At 30.7% G+C, this 17,457-nt stretch overlaps 3 protein-coding genes across 3 annotated transcripts; 2 read left to right on the top strand and 1 right to left on the bottom strand.

Annotated features, from left to right (window-relative positions):
- Positions 1–999: 999 nt before the first annotated feature.
- On the bottom strand, positions 1,000–1,992 carry LOC119672113 (52 kDa repressor of the inhibitor of the protein kinase-like). The gene is made up of 3 exons (XM_038083080.1): positions 1,699–1,992; positions 1,322–1,637; positions 1,000–1,250 (listed from the first exon to the last, which is right to left on the bottom strand). Exons 1-3 carry the CDS (start codon positions 1,904–1,906, stop codon positions 1,121–1,123), a joined length of 654 nt encoding a protein of 217 aa, XP_037939008.1. The 5' UTR covers positions 1,907–1,992; the 3' UTR covers positions 1,000–1,120.
- Positions 1,993–3,532: 1,540 nt separating this feature from the next.
- LOC119678000 (ATP-dependent RNA helicase DDX54) lies at positions 3,533–12,368 on the top strand. Its single transcript, XM_038089611.1, has 13 exons — positions 3,533–3,645; positions 3,705–3,899; positions 3,958–4,306; positions 4,371–4,550; positions 4,608–4,771; positions 4,826–5,236; positions 5,302–5,580; positions 5,639–5,794; positions 7,516–8,229; positions 8,998–9,267; positions 9,333–9,611; positions 9,671–9,826; positions 11,634–12,368. The coding sequence occupies exons 1-13, from the start codon at positions 3,643–3,645 to the stop codon at positions 12,351–12,353; spliced, it is 3,876 nt and encodes a 1,291-aa protein (XP_037945539.1). The 5' UTR covers positions 3,533–3,642; the 3' UTR covers positions 12,354–12,368.
- Positions 12,369–13,115: 747 nt separating this feature from the next.
- LOC119678011 (ATP-dependent RNA helicase DDX54-like) lies at positions 13,116–16,526 on the top strand (the record flags this gene model as incomplete). Its single annotated transcript, XM_038089623.1, has 4 exons — positions 13,116–13,385; positions 13,451–13,729; positions 13,789–13,944; positions 15,760–16,526. Coding segments are annotated over 4 exons (1,425 nt in total), but the record flags the coding sequence as incomplete, so codon positions are not given.
- Positions 16,527–17,457: the final 931 nt, after the last annotated feature.

Genomic DNA, 17,457 nt, shown 5'->3' on the forward strand with positions numbered 1-17,457 from the left:
TCCCACGCGTCAAAGGACCATTTTGATTGCTCAGAGGAATTCAGAATTTATCCAAATTTTATCCAAAATTTTTTGTTTTACAAAATTATTAATTTCAATTAAAAATTATTACATTTATAAATCCAATAGAGCCAATATATATGGTGTTTGTTTCTAACCGTAATTTAAAAAAAAAAAGTTACTTGTTTCTATCAAATAGGGAGAAAAGTTTGCTTATAGATGCTAGAGGCATTTAGATGGTGCGTAGTACGAAAAATGTTGGCAAAACTGATCTAGAGCAGTAATAATAGACACATTTTGTACTCCGTGTGTCACATCACTACGCATGACGTCATTAACTATACTTATTCTTGAAATATAAAATAATCATATAATTTTAAGAAAAAATATTAAAAATACATTAACTACACTTATTAAATCTTCAATATAAAATAAGCATATAACATGATTAAATTTATAAAAAATGCATTATTATTAATTATATTACATTATTAAAGTTTTATATTATTTTGTTCTGTTTTGTGGCTACCATCCCACAGGTGACGTTTACGCCTATATCGCAATATGGGTTGCTATTCAGTCTTTAACAAATGTAACTGCCAAGATTTCATAGAAGAGTGGAACAGAGTTAGCATATTCACTAACACTCGAAATGCGCCTTTTATATCTTTTCCGCAATAATCTAACCTGGTATTCAGTTATATTAATAACTGCTTTCAAATATTTTTTCTTTTACCCTCCGACTTCAATATTTCTCGCCGAGATCTGTTTGTGTTGTTCCTTTTGGGAGTGTTGAACGGCACTTGGTCGTCTAAATCGACGACTCAATATGACCAGTGACTCTGGAACGTAGACCTGGCCGTTCTTGCTGTCGATGTAAGCACTAATATAAAATATTATTTCTTTCTTTCCTTTTCTAGTGAATACAAATTTATAAAACTGTTATTACAATCAAATATATATGTATATAACCATATATATTATTGTTAAATATATACATATATATATATCTATATACTTATATCAAGGTATATCTTGCGCTTAAACTTCCTTTTGAAGTTTATCTGTTTGTTTTCTATAGCTGATATCACAGGTTGACTATATTTTAAGTCGGTTTCCATTATTTTTTGTTTTCCATAACTTTTATCTTCTGCTTCAATTTTAACATTCCCCGCTTAAAAACTTTCAGTTCACTTTGCTGTTGACGTAGGCACTTATATAAATAGTGGTTTACTTTTTTTAATTGTTTCCTAGTGAATACAAAATATATAAGATTATTTGTTAATATTATTCAATTTCAATATAACTAAACTCATCTTACACTTCTTTTTGAAGAATATCCATTTGTGTCTGGAAAACATGAGTACTCTGATCTGAATTAATGTTCTCATTGGCTAATGCTACAGGTTGAATATGCTCCAAGTTACTTTCAAGTGCTTCTTCATTTTTATTATCTTTTATTTTTAAATTATTTACATTTTGACTTTCAGGATTATCTGCATTTGAGATGAGGGATGCAACCAATTTCTTATCACTTCTTTTTTGCAGCTTCTCTATCCGTTTGCAAGCCGTTGGAGCAACACTTTTAATAATAGACGGAATGACTCCGTCCTTCAACAACCTTTTCGTACTAAAACCTATTAATTACAGTATATTTATTTCAAAAAATTATAATTTTTGGAAAGTCATATTTCCTACCTAATTTATACTTTAAATTGATTTCAAAATCTTCATCTTTGAAATGATCACTGCAGATAGTCCATGTTTTGTCTCTAAAAGTTTTTTCATTTTTACAAAACTGTAGCCATTTCATCGAAAGATTCTCATTTTTAGGAAAACGAAAAAAACTACATTCGCTATTCGCTTTTTGTTTATTTAAACAATCTTTCACAGCACAGCACTTCATTTTCAAATCTAAGCTCTATGTTATGAGTGCAGTCCCAGTCACGTCATTTATTCGCTCTTTGTGTACGTCATGATTTTGCTTGTATGATTGCAGTCACGTCACTATTGGTGAACAGCTGTCAGGGTTGCAAAACATTGATACTATTTTAGTAACATTTTATTAAATTTCATTGTGATGATTTCTATTTGGATTCTGATATATATAATTGAAATAATAAATTATGAATATTATTATTTTATTTACACAATATACAAATTGTTACAAATAAAACATAACAATTAAATATGTTTATATATTAACAAAAATAATTAAAAATTAAGTTTTATAATAAATTTTCGAATGGCCATATTATGTATTATTATATTGAAAAATTATTTAACGGTACTGAGAAAATCTCAAATAAGATAATCAACTACATATATGATATATTTAAATTTACATCGCGTAAAACAGCTGATCTCTTAGGCGTTTGCAAGTTCGAGTAAATTGATGGTAAATTGAGAAAAATAGTAAATTATGTCGGTATGGCAGCGAATGTTGGTATTTATCAGAATTGCAAGTATGGTAAATTAGATAAAAATTAGGTAATAGGTATTACCATTGTGAAAACTATATCATATATCATTTTATAAGATGTTTAATAAATAAATTTGAAAACTTTTAACCAAAAATAATAAATAAGTGCAATAAATAAATATTTACATAAGTGCAGTGCAAAAAATTCCTAGGAAATTTCAATTTACTCGAACTTGCACAGGGCCTTAATACAGTCACTAAGTAATCAAATGTAAACAAATTTTCTTTTAATTTGTAAAAATAAAAAGTATTGTGTGATTTCGCCTTTGTGTTGATTTAATTTGTTGCGAGTCTTGAGAAATATCCGTAGACTTCTGTGATTCGTAATAAATAGCACTTATTTTATATTCATACTAAGGGCCATGTTATGCAGAGTGTCTCGGGCACGGCATGAGTACAATTGTTGTTGTTTTTAATGCAAATTTTAAATTTGAGAATGAGAGAAAAAACAATATGGTCGTTCAAACTCCGGCATGAGAGCCGGCGTATTTGTGCCCCGGCACTAAGGCAAAACAGTGTTGTTTAGTAATAAATTTCAAAATTTGCGCCTTTTAGGAGCAAACTACTACAATTCTAGTACGTTTTGGAGAAAAGATGGCAGTAAGCAACACAGCATTTTTTTTATAAATCGCTAATAATATAATTATTACAATTTCCGATTTCAATGAAAGGCGTAAGTACTGTACACAATTGTTATAAGATAATATAATAATAAATTAATAGTATTACATCCTCTAGGAGGTTTTTCTTGCTAGTTATTTTTGGTGGTAAATTGAAAGTGAGCCTATCTAAATTTCCTTTTAAATTTAGGCACAACCAAGAAGTAGTAAAAATACAAAATTGGCAATACTGATGTGACACTCTGCATAACATGCATTTTCGGCATAGCCCGAAAGAGCGTAATTTGCCGTGCCCGAGACACTCTGCATAACATGGCCCTAAAGCAATCCTGCAACACTACATCTGCAATTATTTGAGAGTAAAAAATTAACACTGTCCAACACTTTTTTATTCTCTGTTATTATTCTGCATTGCAAAAAATACGTTCTCATTCATTATTTAAAGAGAATATTGGTTGCACGTGTGTTTTAATTTATTTAGTTTCTATTGTTTTTTAAAATTATATAGACTTTATATCAGTTGTTATATAGAGAACAATAATGGTTAGATAATTAATGTAATGTATATATTTATTGTTAAATTAAAAATTCATTACTTAAAGGTAAAAAGCAAAACAGACGAACTTCCCGGTTTTCCGTCCCTGGACTCATCAAATAACAAGGATGTGGAAGCGGGTGGTACGTCAAAGACAAAAGCCAAAAAAAGTGGAGGCTTTCAATCAATGGGACTTTCATTTGATATATTAAAGGGTATTACAAAGCGCGGTTACAAAGTACCGACACCCATACAGCGCAAAGTATATAATTTATTTAATTCATTAAATGCGAAAGAAATTAAAACTTCTGCATTTGTAGACAATTCCACTAATATTAGAAGGACGTGATGTAGTGGCTATGGCAAAAACTGGCTCTGGTAAAACTGCTTGTTTTTTAATCCCTCTGTTCGAGAAATTAAAGCAAAGAGAACCTACTAAAGGCGCACGTGCCTTGATATTATCGCCCACTCGTGAATTGGCAGTGCAAACCTTTAAATTTATAAAGGAACTAGGTCGTTTTATGGAATTGAAAACTATATTGGTTTTAGGTGGTGATTCAATGGATTCACAATTCTCCGCTATACATACGTGTCCTGATGTTATAGTTGCTACACCTGGACGCTTTTTACATTTATGTGTTGAAATGGATTTGAAACTAAGCTCTATAGGTAATTTCACAATATCAAAATATAATCCAATACAAATTATTAATTAAAATTTTATATATTTCAGAATATGTGGTCTTCGATGAAGCCGATCGTTTATTCGAAATGGGTTTTGGACAACAGTTAAATGAAACGCTACATCGTCTGCCAGCGTCTAGACAAATGGTCATGTTTTCAGCTACGTTACCGAAACTGTTAGTTGATTTTGCTAGAGCAGGTTTAAGTGATCCAATACTTATACGTTTAGGTAAATATATCAGAAAATCAGTTTGATCAATTTCTAATTTTTTTTTATTTATATTAGATGTCGAATCCAAGCTGCCAGATGGCTTATCGTTAAAATTTTTATACTGTCGCCCTGATGAACGCTATGCAGCTTTAGTTGTGCTACTTAAATTCATCATACCAAAAAATGCTCAAACAGTGGTATTTGCTGGTACACAGCATCACGTGGAACTTATATCATATGTAAGTAAAACAACTAAGCACTTTAAGAAGATTAAATAATTATAAACATTGCAGATTCTAACACAATCTGGAGTATCAAATACATCAGTCTACTCCAGTTTGGACCCATCTGCACGCAAAATTAACACAGCCAAATTTGTTAGCAAAAAAGTGTCTGTACTGATAGTTACTGATGTGGCAGCACGTGGTATTGATATACCCAGCTTGGATTATGTTGTAAATTTACATTTTCCTGGTAAACCAAAATTATTTGTGCATCGCGTTGGACGCTGTGCGCGTGCTGGACGAACTGGTACTGCATATTCAATATTTTCCACAGAGGACACAGCGCATTTACTAGACTTACACTTATTCTTAAATAGACCATTTAACATAAACGATAACAATTCTATCGGTACAATACCACAAGATATAGTAGAAGAGGAATATTTGACAGTAAATGAAATTAAGAATAGTCATCATATTGTAAGTAATATTTTTTTAAATGTATTTCAAATAATGGATTTGATTGTAATATAATTTTTACTTAGAGCGGCGTACTACGCACTAGCGAAAATGCTTATAAAAAATATATAACTTCACGTCCAGTTGCTTCCACCGATGCTAATGCGCGTGTTAAAAAATTAAAATTTGTCAATATGAAACCTTTAGAGGATTTCTTAAAGTCATCAACTGTCTTGGAACAATCTGGTTTAGTAAATGGTGAAAAGAAAACTAAATCTAAGGAACAAATTGCTGCTAATGAGCGAAAGCTGCAAGAAGAAAAACATGATATACTAGTGAAAATGCGAAATTTTAAACCAACCACTGTAAGTTTTTTTTTTTAATAAGTGCGAAGAAGAAATTATTAAAAAAAAATTTTTTTAGACTATTTTTGAATTAAAGGGTACACAAAAGTCTGTTCAATATACGGTTATGAAAGAAAAGCGTTCTAAGCATGAAAATACGATTGAGAAATTCCGTACTACTGTAGAGAAGGAAGAAAAAGAAGAACAAAACAAACTTCTAGAACAACTAGAAAAGGTAACCTGAATATTGAAAGTAGATTAGTAATCCATTTATATGAAAAATTTATTTTGACTTTCAAATTATATATCCATGTAAAAATGGATCTATAATGTACCTACGTTATTATTGTTGTAACCCAGTAAGACCAGCTTTTTCTGTTTCTATTGGGAAGGAACGACGGTGCTTATTTCTCTTTAAAGACAAATAGTTACGGGGCATAGACCTGTAGTTCTTGGAACCTCTTGTTTTCATTGTACCCAGATATAAATTTTCAAACAAATATGAACAACGTAAGAAATAAAATAAGATAAATGGAAGCATATTAGAAAGCATATTAGAAAGCCTAGTAGTAAGTTTTTAAGAAAACTGAATATTTATATCAAGAACAACATGATATATCTGGTCAGATACAAGCATATACTTGATTCCATGTAGTCTAAATTTGCAGTTATAGAACAAATTATAATCTAGATTTATCTGCCAATAAGTTATTTATATTCTGATGTCAGTAATAGAGCACACTTCATTAATTTAATAGATCATGGTATCTAGTATTTTTAGAGTAAAATCCTGGTATCTAAATATGTTATTCTATGTTACTATCTTGAAATACTAAATTCTATTTTAGTATTCAGTAATACTTAATTTTATGTTATTCAGTGGAAGTATAGTTATGAAAAAAATTGTTACTTCAGAGTGTTGTAGTGTATAAGTGCTTTTAAATTGGAGAAATTAGTTAGTTGTCTGTTATATATTTGTATAGATGTAACGAAGAGTTTTTGTTTTTCATTTCAGGAATAAGTTATGAGGTTTTTTAACTTATTAATCTAAGACTTTGGTATATAGTTAAGAGCAAAAGCGAAATTTATTATATAGTTCGAATAGTCTTTTGGATCCTCAGATTTTTTAACTCGAATAGACAGGTGAATATATAGCTTTATTAATGGCTTTAACACCATAAATTACATTACAGTTGCATAGAGTAAATAATTTATTTCGTAATATAGTTTTGTCTATGTAATCAGAAGATCCGGAAAGGTTCATACGAAAGCTATTTATAATGACACATATGTAATACTGTAATGAAATTATAGTCCAATTCATTAGGAAGGATACAACACAAATACAAATAACGAAGTATAAAAATAAATGGAACTGTCCTTATTTAATAAAATGCACTATTTAATTTATATTAGAATGATCTATATTTAGTAAAAATTTCGTTGTTAGTTTTTCTTAATTTAATAATGCAAATAAAACGTAGAAAACGTTTTAGGAAGTAATCAATTTCTCCTCTCTTTTATAGCCTAATCCTTTCTTGGGTCGAGTCTCCTAGTGCTGTATCTCTAAGACTACAGATACTGAATTATCTCATTTCCTGCACTGCATTTAGATTTTAATTTAGATTGTATTTCTGTAGATTATCTGACCCATTCTTTCTCTCCTTTATGTATAAAGGAGACCCCTCACCACTTTGTTATTTCTTATTTATTTAAGGATAGCTAGTATATTTATGGAAAGTAATCTTCAGCAGCAAAAATTTAATTTCTACTAAAATAACTCTTTACGTCATTTAATCATTTTAAAATGAATGACTTGGATTTGTAATAGATGACTGGTATACTGGTACACTGGTTATTAATCATTTCTTTTAATACTTTGAATCTTTTTAATTTGTAATTAAAAATAAACTGTAAAAATAGTGTGTTTCATTATCATTCATATCTAATTTTTAGGATGATGAAGCGGATGAAGAAGCTATTAGCAGTGCCTTTAATAAAATTGTAGCACCCAAAAAGCGTAAAAATATGGATGAACTTTATAAAGATAAATCAAAAAAGAAAAAGAAGAAAAGTAACAATAAAGACATGGAAAACTTTATACCTTATCAATCTGCTGATAAGCACACAGAAGATGGACTAGCCATAAATTCATTTGAAAGGCAAGCAATGAACGCTGAATTCTCAGTTATTGATCGTAATACGAATGAAACGCAGTTCAAGCCAGGTATGAAACGTTGGGATCGTATAAAGAAGAAAATGGTTGCAGTACAGGATCCACGTACGAATAAAATACGTACGGAATCAGGTGCATGGATACCAGCATCATTTAAAACTGGTCGCTATAATGAATGGAAAGAAAAATCCAAAATTGAAGAACAATTACAACGTGAAGCTGGCAGTGATGATGATACCTTCAAACCTTTATCCCACGAAAAACGATATCCGGTTAGTAGGCATGCAAGACATAATGCTAAATTTGAAGCAAAGAAACGCATGGGTAGTGGTGGTGATAAAGAGATACGACATCCAGACCAAATTGTCAAGCAACGGATGCGTTTGGAATTCATTAAGAAACGTAATGCTGATAATGCCGTACGTAAAGCTGAAAATCGTAAGCGGAGTATGCGTAAAAGTCAACGTGCTTCAATGTCCAAACGTGGAAAAAAGAAATAGGATTTTTATTTAATTTTTCTTTTAGTTGTAAATAAATAAAGTAATTGTTATTTGTAATTGAAATTAATTTAAGTTATTAATATGTAATTTTTAATTATTCGTCTGACTTTCATAGAAACGAAAGAATTTTTTAACCAAAAGATACTATTGAGCTTTACAATAGCATTAATTTGAGTATTTATTAGAGAGTTGTCATAACTCGCCACTATATTGGCACCTATTTGTCGGATCTTCAACGGGAATGACGTTATTGTAGCCTCCCGGGATCTGAAGAGCAGATAACACATAAGGATTACAAGACAAATGCATGGTTTGGGATGTGGATGGGTGGTGTTTGTTGCACGGGTAGGGGGAAATTTAAATTAACCCGGGTCCAACCGCAGAAACCTAGCCACTTTAAGATGGTGAATCCAAATGTCAATTGGACTAAAATTCGAATGTGTAGAGTGACAAGAGAACAGATGGGCGACGGGAATTATAAGCGGCACTTGATATTGTAGTAACCCAGTTGAGAAAATCGATTGGCGTTTGGTGGTTTGTTGAGACGAACGTTTCTGGAATATAGATTTTGCTGAATCGTCAATGTTAGATGATTATTATTCTTATCAATTAATCACTCTAGGATCCGGGGCATCAGAGTGAATATCAAGGTGTTGTTATACAATTGCTCCATTTAATTATAATAATGTTAAAATGTAGCTTTCATACTTAGTTGAAAATACTGATCGTAGCATATTTTGAAGAATTTCTACAGATTGAATTATACCCAGCTTGGATTATGTTGTAAATTTACATTTTCCTGGTAAACCAAAATTATTTGTGCATCGCGTTGGACGCTGTGCGCGTGCTGGACGAACTGGTACTGCATATTCAATATTTTCCACAGAGGACACAGCGCATTTACTAGACTTACACTTATTCTTAAATAGACCATTTAACATAAACGATAACAATTCTATCGGTACAATACCACAAGATATAGTAGAAGAGGAATATTTGACAGTAAATGAAATTAAGAATAGTCATCATATTGTAAGTAATATTTTTTTAAATGTATTTCAAATAATGGATCTGATTGTAATATAATTTTTACTTAGAGCGGGGTACTACGCACTAGCGAAAATGCTTATAAAAAATATATAACTTCGCGTCCAGTTGCTTCCACCGATGCTAATGCGCGTGTTAAGAAATTAAAATTTTTCAATATGAAACCTTTAGAGGATTTCTTAAAGTCATCAACTGTCTTGGAACAATCTGGTTTAGTGAATGGTGAAAAGAAAACTAAATCTAAAGAACAAATTGCTGCTAATGAGCGAAAGCTGCAGGAAGAAAAACATGATATACTAGTGAAAATGCGCAATTTTAAACCAACCACTGTAAGATTTTTTTATTTATATGTGTAAGGAAGGAATTATTAAAAAAAATTTGTTTTTAGACTATTTTTGAATTAAAGGGAACACAAAAGTCTGTTCAATATACGGTTATGAAAGAAAAGCGTTCTAAGCATGAAGATACGATTGAGAAATTCCGTACTACTGTAGAGAAGGAAGAAAAAGAAGAACAAAACAAACTTCTAGAGCAACTAGAAAAGGTAACCCGAATATTGAAAGTAGATTAGTAATCCATTTATATGGAAAATTTATTTTGACTTTCAAATTATATATCCATGTAAAAATGGATCTATAATGTACCTTCGTTATTATTGTTGTAACCCAGTAAGACCAGCTTTTTCTGTTTCTATTGGGAAGGAACAACGGTGCTTATTTGTCTTTAAAGACAAATAGTTAGGGGGATAGACCCATAGCTCTTGGAACCACTTGTTTTCATTGTACCTGGATATAACTTAACAAACAAATATGAACAACGTAAGAAATAAAATAAGATAATTGAAAGCATATTAGAAAGCCTACTCGTAGTAGTAAGTTTTTATGTAAACTGAATATTTATATCAAGAACAACATGATGTATCTGGCCAGATACAACCATATACTTGATTTCATGTAGTCTAAATTTGCAGTTATAGAACAAATTATAATCTAGGTTTATCTGCCAATAAGTTATTAATTATATTCTGATGTCAGTAATAGAGCACACTTCATTAATTAAATAGATCATAGTATCTAGTATTTTTAGATTTAAATCCTGGTATCTAAATATTCTATGTTAGTATCTTGAAATACTAAATTCTATTTTAGTATTCAGTAGTACTTAATTTTATGTTATTTAGAATTGCATTTCAGTGGAAGTACAGTCATGAAAAAAATTGTTACTTCAGAAATTAGTAATTTGTCTGTTATATATTTGTATAGATGTAACGAAGAGTTTTCGTTTTTTATTTCAGGAATAAGTTATGAGGTTGTTTAACTCATTAATCTAAGACTTCAGTATATAATTAAGAGAAAAAGCGAAATTTAAATATAGTTCGAATAGTTTTTTGGATCCTCAGATTTTTTAACTCGATTAGACAGGTTAATATATAGATTTATTTATGCTTAAAATGTTTCTTAATGTTTGTAGAGATACTCGTTGAGATTTCTCCCTTAGAAAACTACAGTAGCATAGAATAAATAATTTGTTTCGTAATATAGTTTTATCTATGTAATCGGAAGAGCCGGAAAGGTTCATACGAAAGCTTTTTATAATGACACATATGTAACTACATAATGTAATGAAATTATAGTCCAATTCATTAGGAAGGATACAACATAAATACAAATAACGAAGTATAAAAATAAATGGAACTGTCTTTATTTATTAAAATGTACTATTTAATATTTAATTTCTAATATAGAATGATCTATATTTAGTAAAAATTTCGTTGTTAGTTTTTCTTAATTTAATAATGCAAATAAAACGTAGAAAACGTTTTGGGAAGTAGTCAATTTTTCTTCACTTTTCTAGCCTAACCCTTTCTTGGGTCAACTCTCTTAGTGCTGTATCTCCAAGACTTCAGATACTGAATTATCTCATTTCCTGCACTGCATTTCGATTTTAATTGTATTTCTGTAGATTATCTGACCCATTCTTTCTCTCCTTTATGTATAAAATTCGTCTCACCATTTTTTTTTCTAATGTTCTCAACTCATAGTCTTTATGTAGAATTAGAAAGATTAGATATTAGAAAGATTATATAAAAATGTTATTTCTTATTTATTTATGGATAACTAGTATATTTATGGAAAGTAATCTTCAGTAGCAAAAATTTAATTTCTACTAAAATAACTCGTAACGTCATTTAATCATTTTAAAATGAATGACTTGCATTTGTAACAGATGACTGGTATACTGGTAAAATGGTTATTAATCATTTCTTTTAATACCCTGAACCAACTTAATTTATAATTAAAAATAAACTGTAAAAATAGTATGTTTCATTATCATTCATATCTAATTTTTAGGATGATGAAGCGGATGAAGAAGCTATTAGCAGTGCCTTTAATAAAATTGTAGCACCCAAAAAGCGTAAAAATATGGATGAACTTTATAAAGACAAATCAAAAAAGAAAAAGAAGAAAAGTAACAATAAAGACATGGAAAACTTTATACCCTATCAATCTGCTGATAAGCACACAGAAGATGGACTAGCCATAAATTCATTTGAAAGGCAAGCAATGAACGCTGAATTCTCAGTTATAGATCGTAATACGAATGAAATGCAGTTCAAGCCAGGTATGAAACGTTGGGATCGTATAAAGAAGAAAATGGTTGCAGTACAGGATCCACGTACGAATAAAATACGTACGGAATCAGGTGCATGGATACCAGCATCATTTAAAACTGGTCGCTATAATGAATGGAAAGAAAAATCCAAAATTGAAGAACAATTACAACGTGAAGCTGGCAGTGATGATGATACCTTCAAACCTTTATCCCACGAAAAACGATATCCGGTTAGTAGGCATGCAAGACATAATGCTAAATTTGAAGCAAAGAAACGCATGGGTAGTGGTGGTGATAAAGAGATACGACATCCAGACCAAATTGTCAAGCAACGGATGCGTTTGGAATTCATTAAGAAACGTAATGCTGATAATGCCGTACGTAAAGCTGAAAATCGTAAGCGGAGTATGCGTAAAAGTCAACGTGCTTCAATGTCCAAACGTGGAAAAAAGAAATAGGATTTTTATTTAATTTTTCTTTTAGTTGTAAATAAATAAAGTAATTGTTATTTGTAATTGAAATTAATTTAAGTTATTAATATGTAATTTTTAATTATTCGTCTGACTTTCATAGAAACGAAAGAATTTTTTAACCAAAAGATACTATTGAGCTTTACAATAGCATTAATTTGAGTATTTATTAGAGAGTTGTCATAACTCGCCACTATATTGGCACCTATTTGTCGGATCTTCAACGGGAATGACGTTATTGTAGCCTCCCGGGATCTGAAGAGCAGATAACACATAAGGATTACAAGACAAATGCATGGTTTGGGATGTGGATGGGTGGTGTTTGTTGCACGGGTAGGGGGAAATTTAAATTAACCCGGGTCCAACCGCAGAAACCTAGCCACTTTAAGATGGTGAATCCAAATGTCAATTGGACTAAAATTCGAATGTGTAGAGTGACAAGAGAACAGATGGGCGACGGGAATTATAAGCGGCACTTGATATTGTAGTAACCCAGTTGAGAAAATCGATTGGCGTTTGGTGGTTTGTTGAGACGAACGTTTCTGGAATATAGATTTTGCTGAATCGTCAATGTTAGATGATTATTATTCTTATCAATTAATCACTCTAGGATCCGGGGCATCAGAGTGAATATCAAGGTGTTGTTATACAATTGCTCCATTTAATTATAATAATGTTAAAATGTAGCTTTCATACTTAGTTGAAAATACTGATCGTAGCATATTTTGAAGAATTTCTACAGATTGAATTATACCCAGCTTGGATTATGTTGTAAATTTACATTTTCCTGGTAAACCAAAATTATTTGTGCATCGCGTTGGACGCTGTGCGCGTGCTGGACGAACTGGTACTGCATATTCAATATTTTCCACAGAGGACACAGCGCATTTACTAGACTTACACTTATTCTTAAATAGACCATTTAACATAAACGATAACAATTCTATCGGTACAATACCACAAGATATAGTAGAAGAGGAATATTTGACAGTAAATGAAATTAAGAATAGTCATCATATTGTAAGTAATATTTTTTTAAATGTATTTCAAATAATGGATCTGATTGTAATATAATTTTTACTTAGAGCGGGGTACTACGCACTAGCGAAAATGCTTATAAAAAATATATAACTTCGCGTCCAGTTGCTTCCACCGATGCTAATGCGCGTGTTAAGAAATTAAAATTTTTCAATATGAAACCTTTAGAGGATTTCTTAAAGTCATCAACTGTCTTGGAACAATCTGGTTTAGTGAATGGTGAAAAGAAAACTAAATCTAAAGAACAAATTGCTGCTAATGAGCGAAAGCTGCAGGAAGAAAAACATGATATACTAGTGAAAATGCGCAATTTTAAACCAACCACTGTAAGATTTTTTTATTTATATGTGTAAGGAAGGAATTATTAAAAAAAATTTGTTTTTAGACTATTTTTGAATTAAAGGGAACACAAAAGTCTGTTCAATATACGGTTATGAAAGAAAAGCGTTCTAAGCATGAAGATACGATTGAGAAATTCCGTACTACTGTAGAGAAGGAAGAAAAAGAAGAACAAAACAAACTTCTAGAGCAACTAGAAAAGGTAACCCGAATATTGAAAGTAGATTAGTAATCCATTTATATGGAAAATTTATTTTGACTTTCAAATTATATATCCATGTAAAAATGGATCTATAATGTACCTTCGTTATTATTGTTGTAACCCAGTAAGACCAGCTTTTTCTGTTTCTATTGGGAAGGAACAACGGTGCTTATTTGTCTTTAAAGACAAATAGTTAGGGGGATAGACCCATAGCTCTTGGAACCACTTGTTTTCATTGTACCTGGATATAACTTAACAAACAAATATGAACAACGTAAGAAATAAAATAAGATAATTGAAAGCATATTAGAAAGCCTACTCGTAGTAGTAAGTTTTTATGTAAACTGAATATTTATATCAAGAACAACATGATGTATCTGGCCAGATACAACCATATACTTGATTTCATGTAGTCTAAATTTGCAGTTATAGAACAAATTATAATCTAGGTTTATCTGCCAATAAGTTATTAATTATATTCTGATGTCAGTAATAGAGCACACTTCATTAATTAAATAGATCATAGTATCTAGTATTTTTAGATTTAAATCCTGGTATCTAAATATTCTATGTTAGTATCTTGAAATACTAAATTCTATTTTAGTATTCAGTAGTACTTAATTTTATGTTATTTAGAATTGCATTTCAGTGGAAGTACAGTCATGAAAAAAATTGTTACTTCAGAAATTAGTAATTTGTCTGTTATATATTTGTATAGATGTAACGAAGAGTTTTCGTTTTTTATTTCAGGAATAAGTTATGAGGTTGTTTAACTCATTAATCTAAGACTTCAGTATATAATTAAGAGAAAAAGCGAAATTTAATATATAGTTCGAATAGTTTTTTGGATCCTCAGATTTTTTAACTCGATAAGACAGGTTAATATATAGATTTATTTATGGCTTTAACACCTTAAAATGATTCTTAATGCTTGTAGAGATACTCGTTGAGATTTCTACCCTAGAAAATTACAGTTGCATAGAATAAATAATTTGTTTCGTAATATAGTTTTGTCTATGTAATCGGAAGATCCGAAAAGGTTCATGCGAAAACTTTTTATAATGACACATATGTAACTACATAATGTAATGAAATTATAGTCCAATTCATTAGGAAGGACACAACATAAAAACAAATAACGAAGTATAAAAATAAATAGAACTGTCCTTATTTACTAAAATGCACTATTTAATTTATATTAGAATGATCTATATTTAGTAAAAATTTCGTTGTTAGTTTTTCTTAATTTAATTATGCAAATAAAACGTAGAAAACGTTTTGGGAAGTAGTCAATTTTTCTTCACTTTTCTAGCCTAACCCTTTCTTGGGTCAACTCTCTTAGTGCTGTATCTCCAAGACTTCAGATACTGAATTATCTCATTTCCTGCACTGCATTTCGATTTTAATTTAGATTGTATTTCTGTAGATTATTTGACCCATTCTTTCTCTCCTTTATGTATAAAATTCGTCTCACCATTTTTTTTTCTAATGTTCTCAACTCATAGTCTTTATGTAGATTTAGAAAGATTAGATATTAGAAAGATTATATAAAAATGTTATTTCTTATTTATTTATGGATAACTAGTATATTTATGGAAAGTAATCTTCAGTAGCAAAAATTTAATTTCTACTAAAATAACTCGTTACGTCATTTAATCATTTTAAAATGAATGACTTGGATTTGTAACAGATGACTGGTATACTGGTACACTGGTTATTAATCATTTCTTTTAATACTCTGAATCATTTTAATTTATAATTAAAAATAAACTGTAAAAATAGTATGTTTCATTATCATTCATATCTAATTTTTAGGATGATGAAGCGGATGAAGAAGCTATTAGCAGTGCCTTTAATAAAATTGTAGCACCCAAAAAGCGTAAAAATATGGATGAACTTTATAAAGACAAATCAAAAAAGAAAAAGAAGAAAAGTAACAATAAAGACATGGAAAACTTTATACCCTATCAATCTGCTGATAAGCACACAGAAGATGGACTAGCCATAAATTCATTTGAAAGACAAGCAATGAATGCTGAATTCTCAGTTATAGATCGTAATACGAATGAAACGCAGTTCAAGCCAGGTATGAAACGTTGGGATCGTATAAAGAAGAAAATGGTTGCAGTACAGGATCCACGTACGAATAAAATACGTACGGAATCAGGTGCATGGATACCAGCATCATTTAAAACTGGTCGCTATAATGAATGGAAAGAAAAATCCAAAATTGAAGAACAATTACAACGTGAAGCTGGCAGTGATGATGATACCTTCAAACCTTTATCCCACGAAAAACGATATCCGGTTAGTAGGCATGCAAGACATAATGCTAAATTTGAAGCAAAGAAACGCATGGGTAGTGGTGGTGATAAAGAGATACGACATCCAGACCAAATTGTCAAGCAACGGATGCGTTTGGAATTCATTAAGAAACGTAATGCTGATAATGCCGTACGTAAAGCTGAAAATCGTAAGCGGAGTATGCGTAAAAGTCAACGTGCTTCAATGTCCAAACGTGGAAAAAAGAAATAGGATTTTTATTTAATTTTTCTTTTAGTTGTAAATAAATAAAGTAATTGTTATTTGTAATTGAAATTAATTTAAGTTATTAATATGTAATTTTTAATTATTCGTCTGACTTTCATAGAAACGAAAGAATTTTTTAACCAAAAGATACTATTGAGCTTTACAATAGCATTAATTTGAGTATTTATTAGAGAGTTGTCATAACTCGCCACTATATTGGCACCTATTTGTCGGATCTTCAACGGGAATGACGTTATTGTAGCCTCCCGGGATCTGAAGAGCAGATAACACATAAGGATTACAAGACAAATGCATGGTTTGGGATGTGGATGGGTGGTGTTTGTTGCACGGGTAGGGGGAAATTTAAATTAACCCGGGTCCAACCGCAGAAACCTAGCCACTTTAAGATGGTGAATCCAAATGTCAATTGGACTAAAATTCGAATGTGTAGAGTGACAAGAGAACAGATGGGCGACGGGAATTATAAGCAGCACTTGATATTGTAGTAACCCAGTTGAGAAAATCGATTGGCGTTTGGTGGTTTGTTGAGACGAACGTTTCTGGAATATAGATTTTGCTGAATCGTCAATGTTAGATGATTATTATTCTTATCAATTAATCACTCTAGGATCCGGGGCATCAGAGTGAATATCAAGGTGTTGTTATACAATTGCTCCATTTAATTATAATAATGTTAAAATGTAGCTTTCATACTTAGTTGAAAATACTGATCGTAGCATATTTTGAAGAATTTCTACAGATTGATTTTTTGTAATGTAAACTAAAAAGTGTGAATTTCGCTTTCATGCCCTGCCCCAAAGTTGGAAATCACTTCCGAACATGCTTTTTTGTTGCTGATTGAATTTAATTGTTTATAAATTGTAAAAAGGCGTCAGTAACATGTTTAAAAATATATTTATATATATTTCTTTTATGCAAACTTATATGAATGAATGCTGCTTATAATGTGGCTCGCGAGCCATA

The sequence above is a fragment of the Teleopsis dalmanni genome, chromosome 1 (genome assembly GCF_002237135.1).
Source record: "Teleopsis dalmanni isolate 2A chromosome 1, ASM223713v2, whole genome shotgun sequence".
NCBI classification, from domain to species: Eukaryota; Metazoa; Arthropoda; class Insecta; order Diptera; family Diopsidae; genus Teleopsis; species Teleopsis dalmanni.

Coding starts and splice junctions, on each gene's coding strand:
- LOC119672113 (XM_038083080.1), bottom strand. CDS start 1,906: ATGAAGTGCTGTGCTGTGAAAGATTGTTTAAATAAACAAAAAGCGAAT. Junction 1,638..1,698: donor CAATTTAAAGTATAAATTAG/GTAGGAAATATG, acceptor TGTAATTAATAG/GTTTTAGTACGAAAAGGTTG. Junction 1,251..1,321: donor GATATTCTTCAAAAAGAAGT/GTAAGATGAGTT, acceptor TGTATTCACTAG/GAAACAATTAAAAAAAGTAA.
- LOC119678000 (XM_038089611.1), top strand. Junction 9,268..9,332: donor TTAAGAATAGTCATCATATT/GTAAGTAATATT, acceptor ATTTTTACTTAG/AGCGGGGTACTACGCACTAG. Junction 9,612..9,670: donor GCAATTTTAAACCAACCACT/GTAAGATTTTTT, acceptor ATTTGTTTTTAG/ACTATTTTTGAATTAAAGGG.